The sequence below is a fragment of the Berghia stephanieae genome, chromosome 5 (genome assembly GCF_034508935.2).
Source record: "Berghia stephanieae isolate SIO BIC M18660-M18661 chromosome 5, UCSD_Bste_1.3, whole genome shotgun sequence".
Classification (NCBI taxonomy): Eukaryota; Metazoa; Mollusca; class Gastropoda; order Nudibranchia; family Aeolidiidae; genus Berghia; species Berghia stephanieae.
In genome coordinates this window covers 56,524,677-56,538,207 of record NC_088364.1, presented here as the reverse complement: position 1 = coordinate 56,538,207, position 13,531 = coordinate 56,524,677, and the positions used below count along the sequence as shown (strand labels likewise).

At 32.1% G+C, this 13,531-nt stretch overlaps 1 protein-coding gene across 1 annotated transcript in view; it reads left to right on the top strand.

The window, feature by feature from the left end:
• The first annotated feature begins 1,785 nt into the window (after positions 1-1,785).
• The window catches only part of LOC144973266 (lysosomal acid lipase/cholesteryl ester hydrolase-like), a 23,090-nt gene continuing 11,344 nt past the window's right edge, over positions 1,786-13,531 (top strand). Inside the window, exons 1-2 of the mRNA XM_078915511.1 lie at positions 1,786-1,876; positions 12,763-12,992. Of these exons, the coding sequence (XP_078771637.1) occupies positions 12,804-12,992 (189 nt within the window). The 5' untranslated portion in view covers positions 1,786-1,876; positions 12,763-12,803. The remainder of the gene's footprint in view (positions 1,877-12,762; positions 12,993-13,531) is intronic.

Genomic DNA, 13,531 nt, shown 5'->3' with positions numbered 1-13,531 from the left:
CCTTTCCATTGTCGATACGACAAGTCATACAAAACCCACTGACTGGTCACTAGTCAATCCTGACGATAAGAGGTAAGTATTGTAATAATGTTAATAATGATAGTGATATTTAAGATTGTTTATTTATGTTACTAAAATAGGACACATTTATTACCGGGGCTGACCACGCATGGCTGGTTGTCAGTTTTGGTCTGCCAGATAAGTCAAATGTAACCGGCGTGTCACCTTCGTAATTGGATTCAATAGTCTGATGTCACGCCGCTACTGCTACTACTACTACTACTACTACTACTACTACTACTACTACTACTACTACTACTACTACTACTACTACTACTACTACTACTACTACTACTACTACTACTACTACTACTACTACTACTACTACTATTACTACTACTACTACTACTACTACTACTACTACTAGCACCACCACTATTATCCCTAATAATAATACTAATAATAACAACAATAACAATAATAATAACAACAATAACAATAAAAACAATAATATTGTCATCATTACCGTTATCACCACCATTACCGTCACTACCATCATCACCACCACTACCACTATCATTATCATTATCATAATAAAAATAGTAACAATAACAATGAACAGTGAGAGTGAAAATCAACATCAACAGACAACGGTTGTGACTATGATCTTCATTGATTACCAATCATATATCTTATGTCATAAGATACTCATACATTACAAGTAGCGAAAAATAAGAATTGTAAATGTATATTAATATAATATATTTCTCATATGTATGTCAAGCTCAAGACATGCTCGATTATACTGACTAAGAAACACACACGTTCCCCTATTCACACCCATTTGCCTACACACATATCCACCCACCCACACAAATACACACACACACACATACACTCACACTGTGATCTACGAAAACACTTCTACAACAAACAGTGAGGAGAAAAAATGAAATCAAAGGATTCAATAATGGCTAATAGACGAAATATTCAAATATATGTCATAATCTTACACATTGATGCGACCACAATAAATAGGTAAATAAATCAATTTTTTTAAAAATAGATTTAAGACCAAATGCTTTTGAATTCTCCAGTGATATCAGGTGCCTAAATAACATTTTTTTCATATTCGATCAAAACTTTTCGAAAAAAATTCCAAATCTTCTCAATTCTGTCCTTGTGGAGTTATTTATAAATTGTATAAACTTGTACGTATTAGGCTTTTCAATTAAATATTTATGTAAATATTTTTCTCTGAAATAATCATACCGTCTGCATTTACAGATTATGTGATACTCATCTTCAATTTTGTTACAATTTAGACAGAGCCAAGGAGGAAAATCAAGTTTTGGTCTCTGCTATCTCCCCCTTTCGCACATAAAATTATGAGAAGCTAATCTAATTTTTGTAATGGCGGATCAAATTACTTTTTCTTTAATCTCGAATATGTAGCGTACATATTTTTCATTGTCCAAATGTTTATAGAGTCTATGATCGCTAGTGGATCTTATTACCTCTTTACATTTTTGTAAAAAAAATATCGCTAAGGCGTTGACTGAAAGTATATTAAAACATGTTCTCACTTTCATTCCGGAACTATTAAAATATTTCCGTTCTCCCCAATTTACCAATGGTAAAAAAAAAGTATTCTCACCTACCTTTGTTAACACTGTTCCTCCAGGCCAGTTGTCTAAAAACTAAGTGATGTTTGGCCATAAATTACAAGTTTATCTGGATTGACAACACAATGGGTCATCAATTTTGATAGTAATGAGATGCATAGCCACCTCTACCTTATTGCTATACATTTGCTTATATTATAGATTAAACTGGTGTGTAGTTTGGTATCAGTCCAAATTTGTGTGATTGCCATGTAAGTAACTATAAATTGAAATTCTTTCTTGGATTAGAATAAATAATTTTTTGAAAGATTTATAGATGTACATTTTATATAGTACGAGGAAAGCTAGATCGATTGAAATGTATCGACGATATAGGCAATGTTATAAAGGAAGAGCATTCCAGTAGCTTTATTGAATTGAACTCTCCTCATAAGCAAAAAGACAGGCCAGTATTATTCCCGGGTTGAGTGAAGCTTTTTATCTGACACCTCTGTCCACCTAGCGGTGATTAGTTAGCGTCATATGTTAGATATCGCTTCAAATACTTCAGTCAGACTTGTGTCACTTGAGCAATAGGTAACAAAAGTGCGAGGTCAAAATACTGGTTCCAATCTGATTGGACGTGTAAAGTCAGTCTTCAGGAGGACTGGATACATTGTAAAATTGATCTACTGGTTTCAGAGTGATGGTATCTTATTTTTCTAGCCTAAACAAATACTGGTTGTCAATAATCATCATCCAGCCTCACTCTTTTACGATCCGTATTCATAAGAATCTACCTATACACCCTGCTTTTAAAATAGTCAAGCCACCTTATGGTTCAATATGTATCATATTCATTGTTTATACATTGCTCTGGTTACAAAATGAGTTTTGAACGGGAAAAGAGGAAGGTGTGACGTCACGACTTCTTTGTCATATTGTTACTGAACTGTTTTAAGATACAAAAACCTGGATTAACAGCCGTCCCGTTTCGTAGCTCTTATGATTCCAAAGGACGATTCACAGAGGGGAATATCTTGTCTAACAAAGAAGCATAATAATTGTCGCTCTAAATTGTCTATATCATGTGGTTGGGTTGTTTTCTTTTTTTAGGGGTTTTTTTTTTTTTGTTGTTTTTTTTTTTTTTTTGGTTTGTTTGTTTGATTGTTTGTTAGTCTTTGTGTTTTTTGTTTGTTTGTTTTTGTTTTTGTTTGGTTGGTTTTTATCTATTTTTTTTTGGGGGGGGGGGGGGGGGCTTCTTTGCAATATTATTGTTTTGTCTTACATTCTGAATATGTAGCCCATATATCCTTTGTGCCAAACTGTGGCACAGTCAACCGATGCTGAGTAGTGTCAGTGACGGTAATATCCTTGGGTAAGGCATTATACACACATAATCTAAATCAGCACATGAATGAAAGAGTGTCTGATTGGGCGTAGGAATTGATATTGTAAGAGTGTATATCTGTTGTGTATATCGACATACGACAATACACTGTTGAATATAATTAATGGCGTATTAAGTTTCAATTGCAACAGCAATATTATTTACATTGGCTAAGGGTCAAACGAGGTCAGAATTAGATAACTAGCCAGCGATAACAATTGGCTTATAAAATAGAATTATTTTTTTCCGTAAGACCTGTTTTAAGATTAAATGAAGCAATATGGAGTCCTTTAAGATTGGCCAACAAGTAAAAATGATCTATATTGAGGCGTGTTTAGAATCTTATTTTTTGGTTTTTTTTTTATTATGTTGGCTTTGATATTATTTTTGCCTTAATATGTAAATTGAAATAATAAATAATAATAATAATAATAATAATAATAATAATAATATAAATAATAATAATAATAATAATAATAATATAATGATAATAATAATAATCAATAATAATAATAATAATAAAAATAATAATAATAATAATAATAATAATAATATTAATAATAATAATAATAATAATAATAATAATAATAATAATAATAATAATAATAATAATAATAATAATGATATTAATAAAAATAAGAGTAATAATAATAATAATAATATAATAATAATAATAATAATAATAATAATAATAATAATAATAATAATAATAATAATAATAATAATAATAATGATGATGATGATGATGATAATTGTCACAGTAAAGATTGTTCACAATTATCTTATTAAATTTTATTTTATTAAGAACTGAATTCATCTCACTCCAGTTATATTTCGGTAGGCTTAGATAAACTTTACCTTCTAATATTAGATCGTCTTTCCTTTTATAGCCTTCCCTCGAATTAATTTCTAATTAGTGAATACTTTTCGTTCTACATTCTGTCACGTAGCCACTTATTATAAAAGCTGATAGGTCTAACACTCTGCACTCACTTTCTCTCCACAATCTATGCCGGACGGCCAGTCGCTCTATTCCTATATATATACTGGAAGATTTTTATCTTTTGGGACTTTGTAGATATTATATCTACACCATTAAGACGCCGGAGCTTTTAACTTTGACTGTATAATCTTCAAGGATCAAACCCAAGCCCGCTGTCAGAGGACTTCACAATAACTTCTTACCAATTGCCTGGAAGTGGAATTTTACGAGTCCAATCCTATTATCAGAGGAATAGATCATCCAAGCCCATCAACTGCCTGGAAACGTAAACTTATGAACCTGATATATTATCATAAGTTACGTAAAGTATTCATATCTCTATTTGTAACTACCACGATCACTGTTTATCTCTTTTAATTAAATTTCATCATTATTTTATTTCATTGTAAACAAATCGTTAATTGTTTTTCATTTATAGTAACTAGTAAATTCTGGGGCCTCATTCTACATATATCTTTATGCATAGTCGAGTAGCTCTTTACTCACTTGAGACCATGACATTTTGGAGGGGACACATATAAAGAATTGAATTTATTTAGTTACATATATCTATTTCATCTAACTTTAAAGTTTAAATTGTAAAACTCTTAATTGCCCCACTTGATCATATTTTAATTGAACTCCCTATTTACAGGATTAATTTTTTTTCTTTTTCATTTCTTCATTTAAATGGAATAGCAATTTATCCATTCATTCTTTCATTCAAATTGAATAGCATTTTATTGATTCATTCCTTCATTCATTTATTCATTTATAAATTATTCATTCATTCATTGTTCATTCATTTATTTATTCATTCATTCATTCATTCATCCATTCATCCATTCATCCGTTTATTCACTCATTTATCCAATCATTCATACATTTATTCCTCCCTTCATTCTTTCATTCATACATTATCCATTCATTCATTCATCTATTCACTCAGTTTTTCATTCATTCATTCATTCCTTGTCCACTTTGTTATTATATCACTCATTTCATTTTGTTGTTTGCCTCATTCATGAATTGTTTTCAATATGTTTACATTCCATAACGATTCATTCACCTGTCATCCAATCACTCAGTGTTGTGAACACATTTTGTAACTATTGTAAATCTTACGATATTTTATTGTTTTGTATTTCAGACATCACTGTTAAACACTCTTCAATGCCTAATTACAATTGTTGAACAACCATTGAACAAGAGAGAGGTCCCAGCCACGAACTGAGTTGGTAAATATATCCTTCATTATTCTCTTTTACATGAGTTGGGCATCACATAGTAACTATAGACATCGTGATTTGTTTTGCATAGTGATTTGTTTTAAATGCATTTTTGGCATATTACTGTTACCGAAAACCACTTATATATTATGTTCTGAAAAGTGAGTCTTTAAAAACTAAATAATAATAAAAGGAGTCTACTAGCCGTCGTGTTATATTTAGTGATAGATAACTTGGGATTATTTTGGCATCCTATTATTGTTATCACACTCTAGTACATTAGCGTCATTGCGAATAATTGTACACAAACTAACGACGAGTCACACACATTGGTGATACATTTTTCGTAGTAACATAGTTTAGAGTACACGCGATTGACACATTGTTATTGACACAAGTCATAATAACTCCGCATTGTATTGACACATTGCTTTATAAGATATAACGATAAAAGGCATCAAATTCAACATACATAATAAGTTGAAATAAGAGAGAGAGAGATTTCTAAAAATAGAACAGTTCATTCCAGTAAGTGTAAATAAATAAAACAGTCAGTAACAGTATTCTGTCAATATAATATATATATAAAACATCGTAACTAATTTATTGCAACATGGAAGCATATAAAAGATACTTAAGTCTCGCAAAGGACTTAGAAATACCCCAGGAAAGAATATTTTCATGGTGCGAAGAGAAAGTAAAAGAAGAAAAAGAACATGAAGAAAGAATTCGTAGAGAAGAAAATGAAGAAAGAATTCGTAGAGAAGAAAATGAAGAAAGAATTCGTAGAGAAGAAAATGAAGAAAGAATTCGTAGAGAAGAAAATGAAGAAAGAATTCGTAGAGAAGAAAAAGAACACGAAGAAAGAATACGTAGAGAAGAACGAGAAGAAAGAGTCCAAGAAAGGGAACTAAAAAGACAAATAGCATTAGCAGAAGAAGGAACCAAAAGGACCCAAATGATGCTGGAAATTGAAAAAACAAAAACCGGTCATGAAAGAAAACATAATAATAGTGATGAATTTTTCGTGAAACTTCCACGCATGCCAACATACGATGAACGCTCAGACTGTTAGAATCCTTCTTACACCGATTCGAAGTTCAGGCTAAAGGTTATCGTTGGCCAGAAAGCAAATGGGCCACAGCCTTGATTAACTGCTTATCTGGAGAACCGCTAAAAGTTTTCTATACCTTAACAACTGAAGATGCAGATGATTATGGTAAAATTAAAGACGCTCTACTAAAAAGATTTAGATTAACGGAAGATGGTTACCAGGAAAGGTTTCACACTGCAAAACCGGAAAGTGGAGAAGACTTTAATACATTCGTGAACCGAATTACTCAATTTCTAAATCGGTGGCTTGAGTTGGCAAACGTAAAACAAGACGACTTTGCAGGCCTTTACTATCTCACGCTGAAGAATCGAATCTATCAAGCTTGCAACCCAGATTTAGTCGCATTCTTTAAAGAGAGAAAGCCAGAAAACTTGGACAAATTAAAAATCTACGCAGAAAACTTTAACAGCGCACATCCATTGACACCCCTTAGCAGAACATTGAAGGAACCATACTACGCTGCTGCTGCTCAGAGTCCAGGTACACCTAAAGTTCAGTACTCAAATAGAACGAGCCGATCAATCACTCGGAACACGCAAGTGAAACAGGAGGATCATAGTAACAAACCATGGAACAAACAGTTCAATAGAGACCATAGCCGATCCTATCAAAACAAAACAAGAAATAGCACTGACAATAATACTGAGTATAAGAAAACCAACAAACCTATAATTAAATGTCAATATTGTGGAATGAAAGGCCACACAGCAGACAAATGTTACAAAATCGTGGGATATCCAAAAGAAACTGCAAATGCATCACTCCAAACAGGTGTAAACAATCAGACACGAGTAATGTCAGGAGAAAATATAAATGTGTATTGCGTGAAAGGTATGTCACTTTTAACACAAACTCACAAATCAGGATCGCTATTTTTTTGTGAAGGCAAAGCTAATGGAACTGATTGCAAAATATTGAGAGACACAGGATGCAGTACAGTAGGAATAAAAGCATCTTTGATCAATGACGAAGACAAAACTGGAAAAACGGTACAATGCATCACATTCAGTGGCACAGTCGAAACCTTTGAAACAGCTAACGTGTATATAGAAACACCATACTATACAGGAATAGTGGAATGCTGTATACTTCCCAACCCCGTCGCTGATGTTATTGTTGGCAATATAAAAGGTCTTAAAGACAACCCAACAGATGTAAAAGAATGGTCATTAACCCAAGAAACAGCTTGTCTAGCAGAAACAAGAAAGATGACTAAGACAACAGAGAAGCCAATGACTATTTCTCTAGAACCACAACAATTTGACAGGAACAGGTTCATTGAAGAACAGAAAAAGGACCCGACTTTAACTTCATATTTCAATATCGCAAACAAAGGGAGAAATCAAAAGTTGAATACATCATTGAAAAAGATATTCTGTTCAGGTTACATAGGAAAAGAAACAAAATAGCTAAACAACTGGTCACGCCGAGTATTTACAGAAACAAAATCCTTGGAATAGCGCACGATTCAATAACTTCTGGACATCTTGGGAGCTCTTCCACATTGAAGAGAATATCCGAGAATTTCACATGGCCTGGAATTACTAAAGACGTCCGAGAATATGTGAAATCTTGTGACACATGCCAAAGAAGAGTCGCAAAAGGCAGAATACCGAGATTGCCATTAGAGACAACCCCAGTTATTGAAAAAGTTTTTCAAAAAGTTGCAATTGACATTATAGGCCCTTTAACAAAATCAGATAGAAACCATACACACATACTAACACTAGTCGATTACGCAACCAGGTGGCCAGAAGCGATAGCATTGAAATCAACTACATCGGATCACATAGCTGAAGCATTGATGACAATTTTTACTAGAATAGGCATACCAAATGAGATACTGTCGGACAATGGACCCCAATTTACATCACATATATGCATGAAACCATGAAACTCATGGGAATCCAACACTCATTCACAACTCCCTACCACCCCCAAGCAAATGGTCTTTGTGAAAGATTTAATGGCACTCTAAAGAATATGTTAAGAAAAGTGTCAGCAGAAAAACCAGATGATTGGGACAGATACTTACCAGCAATCCTATTTGCATATAGAGAAATACCCAAGAATCTACAGGCTACTCCCCATTTGAGTTGATGTATGGACGATCACCTCGCGGCCCGATCAATATAGTAGCCGACATTTGTAAAGGGAATGAGGAGGACAATAACGAAATTATGTTTGCTTACGAATATGTAAGAAACCTGAAAGACAGAATAGAGGATACATGTAAGCTAGCACAGGAATCCGTCACTAAAAAAGCAGAGAAATACAAGGAATACTCCGATCGAAAAAGCAAGTCAAGAAAATTTGAGATTGGTGACAAAGTACTAATACTCTTACCCGATGACTCGAGTAAACTTTTAGCTACATGGAAAGGACCATTCAAAATAACAGCAGTAAAATCTAATGTTAATTACGAGATTAAAATTTACAACACAACAAAGACATTCCATGCAAATATGCTAAAAAAGTATTTTGATAGAGACACAGTGTCGCAACCTATGTTTACTAATATCGAAGCTTCAAATGCAGGATTGATCATACCGTTGGTCATGGGACACAGACACCCGAGACAGAAAAACAAACAAAAATCGCACAATTGCAACCACCTAAGACAAAAAAAGAAGTACGCAAAGTACTTGGGCTCCTAAATTTTTACAGGAAATACATTTACAACTTCGCGCACATCGCGACACCGCTAACAAATCTGACAAAGAATGGGTCACCGAACAAAATTGTTTGGACAGAAGCGTGTCAGAATAGCTTTAACCAATTAAAGGCATTACTCTGTTCAGAACCAATTCTTAAATTACCCGACATATCAAAAGAATTTGTTGTAAGAACTGACGCGTCTGATAAGGGCATCGCAGGTGTACTATTACAGGAACATGAGGGAACTCTAATGCCTTGCTTATATGCAAGCAGAAAATTATTGGACAGAGAATCACGATACTCTGTAATAGAGCGTGAAGGCCTGGCCATCGTCTTTGCTTTAAAGACATTCAGCAGATATCTACTGCTAAAAGAGTTTGTGGTCGAAACGGACCATAAACCACTCACGTACATAAGAAATAACAAAATGAATAATAGTAGAGTACTAAGGTGGAGTCTATTTTTGCAAAATTACACTTTCAGTATCTCTCACATACCAGGCTGTGAAAATATTCACGCCGACCTACTTTCTCGATTAGTATAAACACGTGAGAAGGGTATAACTTAACCTCCCATGCATACTGTTAGTTACCTCGCAAACTATGCCAAATCAGAACGCACAATTTCGATAATTTTATTTGTAAACATGATGACCCAACTTAATGTAACATTGAGTATTGTTTGGATATATATACCATACCCATTCATGATTTGGGAAATCTTCTCTTTATCTATTATTGTTATGAATTTTCACTCATTTATGATTAATAATTGAAATGTCAATATTTCATTTACATTTTCATTCATTTCATTTAGTAAATTACCTTCATATCATCGACTTTAATCATGCTTCATTGCCATCATTATTGTTTATCACAATGATTTGTAATCACATTGCCATCATGTCGTTCATCACAATGATTTGTAATCACAATCTTTCATTGTTATTGTCGCCCATTCATATACCTACGTTAATATAAACATTTCCATGTCTAGTTAATAAATAATTTAATTGTAGCACAAATCATAACAATGGATTAATGCTAGAGTATCATGATAGTAAATTTACTTCCGTTTGTAAAATCTATCTTTCCCATAATGGTTAAAGAGTATATTTTAAACGTGGGTGGGGGGTGTCACAGTAAAGATTGTTCACAATTATCTTATTAAATTTTATTTTATTAAGAACTGAATTCATCTCACTCCAGTTATATTTCGGTAGGCTTAGATAAACTTTACCTTCTAATATTAGATCGTCTTTCCTTTTATAGCCTTCCCTCGAATTAATTTCTAATTAGTGAATACTTTTCGTTCTACATTCTGTCACGTAGCCACTTATTATAAAAGCTGATAGGTCTAACACTCTGCACTCACTTTCTCTCCACAATCTATGCCGGACGGCCAGTCGCTCTATTCCTATATATATACTGGAAGATTTTTATCTTTTGGGACTTTGTAGATATTATATCTACACCATTAAGACGCCGGAGCTTTTAACTTTGACTGTATAATCTTCAAGGATCAAACCCAAGCCCGCTGTCAGAGGACTTCACAATAACTTCTTACCAATTGCCTGGAAGTGGAATTTTACGAGTCCAATCCTATTATCAGAGGAATAGATCATCCAAGCCCATCAACTGCCTGGAAACGTAAACTTATGAACCTGATATATTATCATAAGTTACGTAAAGTATTCATATCTCTATTTGTAACTACCACGATCACTGTTTATCTCTTTTAATTAAATTTCATCATTATTTTATTTCATTGTAAACAAATCGTTAATTGTTTTTCATTTATAGTAACTAGTAAATTCTGGGGCCTCATTCTACATATATCTTTATGCATAGTCGAGTAGCTCTTTACTCACTTGAGACCATGACAATAATAATAATAATGATAATAATAATAGTTGTAGTATTAGTATTAGTATTAGTAGTAGTAGTAGTAGTAGTAGTAGTAGTATAGTAGTAGTAGTAGTAGTAGTAGTAGCAATAATAATAATAATAATAATAATAATAATAATAATAATAATAATAATAATAATAATAATAATAATAAAAATAATAATGATAATGATAATAATAATAATAATAATAATAATAATAATAATAATAATAATAATAATAATAATAATGGTGATAATAATATTAATAAGAATAATAATAATGACAATAATAATAATAATAATAATAATAATAATAATAATAATAATAATAATAATAATAATAATAATAATAATAATAATGACAATAATAATAATAATAATAATAATAATAATAATAATAATAATAATAACAATGACAATAATAATAATAATAATAATAATAATAATAATAATAATAATAATAATAATAATAATGACAATAATAATGATAATAATAATAATAATAATAATAATAATAATAATAATAATAATAATAATAATAATAATAATAATAATAATAATAATGGTGATAATAATAATAATAATAATAATAATAATAATAATAATAATAATAATAATAATAATAATAATAATGACAATAATGACAATAATAATAATAATAATAATAATAATAATAATAATAATAATAATAATAATAATAATAATAATAATAATAATAATAATAATAATAATAATAATAATAAAAAGACCATCAATAAAAACAAAATGAAAGTTATGGGATATTAACACTGGCGGTGTTGTGTATATCGACATACGACAATACACTGTTGAATATAATTAATGGCGTATTAAGTTTCAATTGCAACAGCAATATTATTTACATTGGCTAAGGGTCAAACGAGGTCAGAATTAGATAACTAGCCAGCGATAGGTACTTACATATACATTATTGTGCCCTGAATTTTCAAGCGGTATGACATTTTATCAATGATCAGATTATTGGTAATCATAGCAAAAAGTCGACTCTGTTGTTAAGAGTAGGTTAAATGGTTATGGTATTTATTTTTTAAAATATGTCGTCATCGTGCATATAAAAAAAGGATGTCCAACAAATTTGCACTGTAGAAATTGTTTTTCTATTTGGCCTCTAATTCGGGAACAAACGCAGCATACGACAAGACATTGATCATTCGTGCATCCATTTGAATGATCATATTTATTCATTTATTTACCTTTATAACCATATTATGTCTCAAACTGGCAAAAGGTATAACAACTAAGTGAACATAGAACTAATTAAGAATGACCAATGAAATGGACAACCCGAGTTTCCCCTACATCGACGTAAACATATATTGCAGGTCTGATGATAACCGGACGCAATTATGGGCTCTTTTTTTTAACATCTTTGTAATTACACTATTTTGCGTTGGTTTGAGAGTATTTCCATTACAACAACGTAACAATATTGGTTATCAGACATGCAAATAAGTAGTCTACACGCCCACCCTGAATCAACATTGTGGACGATGAAGGAAAACAATATAATGCTGTGTGATGGCAGAAATGATTTTTGACGACGTCGGAGAAACCTGAAAAGTTTACACCGTTTGTCTTTCTCATTTTAATTGGAGTATAGATTCAACTTCTTTATTGTGTTTTTGTTTTCGAGCTTCAAGCATCAACACTTGCGATGAACTATAAAATAACGTTGATTCCAGGATGACGTAGATGTCTATTAAAAACCTGCAGTTACCTAAAGGCAAATTATACGCTAATTTGAAATGGTTGTATAAAGAATATTCATCATTGGTTTCGGGGATTTTCATAGATAACAAATGGAGTTAATTGGGTTATCAGACCAGTAAATATGTCGCACTAAATCCTATTTAACCAGACCAGAAAGCTGTGTACCAAAGAGACAGTCCACCAACCACCATGATGACCATACATGCTGTATCCATGCAATGCCTATCATCAATTCTAGCCATTTTGATATCGATGACTTTGATGATGGTGGTCTCGATGACCTGTGCTAAATCCCTGAGATTCAGATCCATGTTGAACGAAGAACACCATCAAAAACAATATAAAGTTGGTTTAGACCCAGAGGTCAACATGACACCGGTAAGTCAATAATTTTCCTTGATAATGTAATGCAACTGATTTAGATAGAAAGATATATTTTTTGTCTGTTAAAATCTTTTCTGTACTGTAAGCACGTTAGATCATGTTAACTCTCTCTCCTTACCGATCATTTTCAGGATATTTCCTGAAATGTCACACCTACACAACACAACAATAGATTGTTTTAGACACTCAAACTCAGAAAAAAATGAGGACATAGGGCTAGTAATGGCATGCAGGGTTTACAAAATAACATTAAGTTCTTATGGCTATAACCTAGACTTTTCATCAAATTGTGTGATGTACACAACACTTCTGAAAAAAAATGTGCATTGAATCGAAACGAATGTGACGATTTTCCTGTAGTTGGTAAGGAGAAGGATTAGCTGTCGTTAATAGTCTGAGTATCAAAATGTCCCGACATTAGTGGATATTATGCTCGTATCTTTCATCCATCATCATTGTGCGGCTATGTGGTCTAGTGGTTTGACTCTCGCTTTCGGATCGGAAGGTCCTGGGTTCGAGCCTCACTCGGCGCA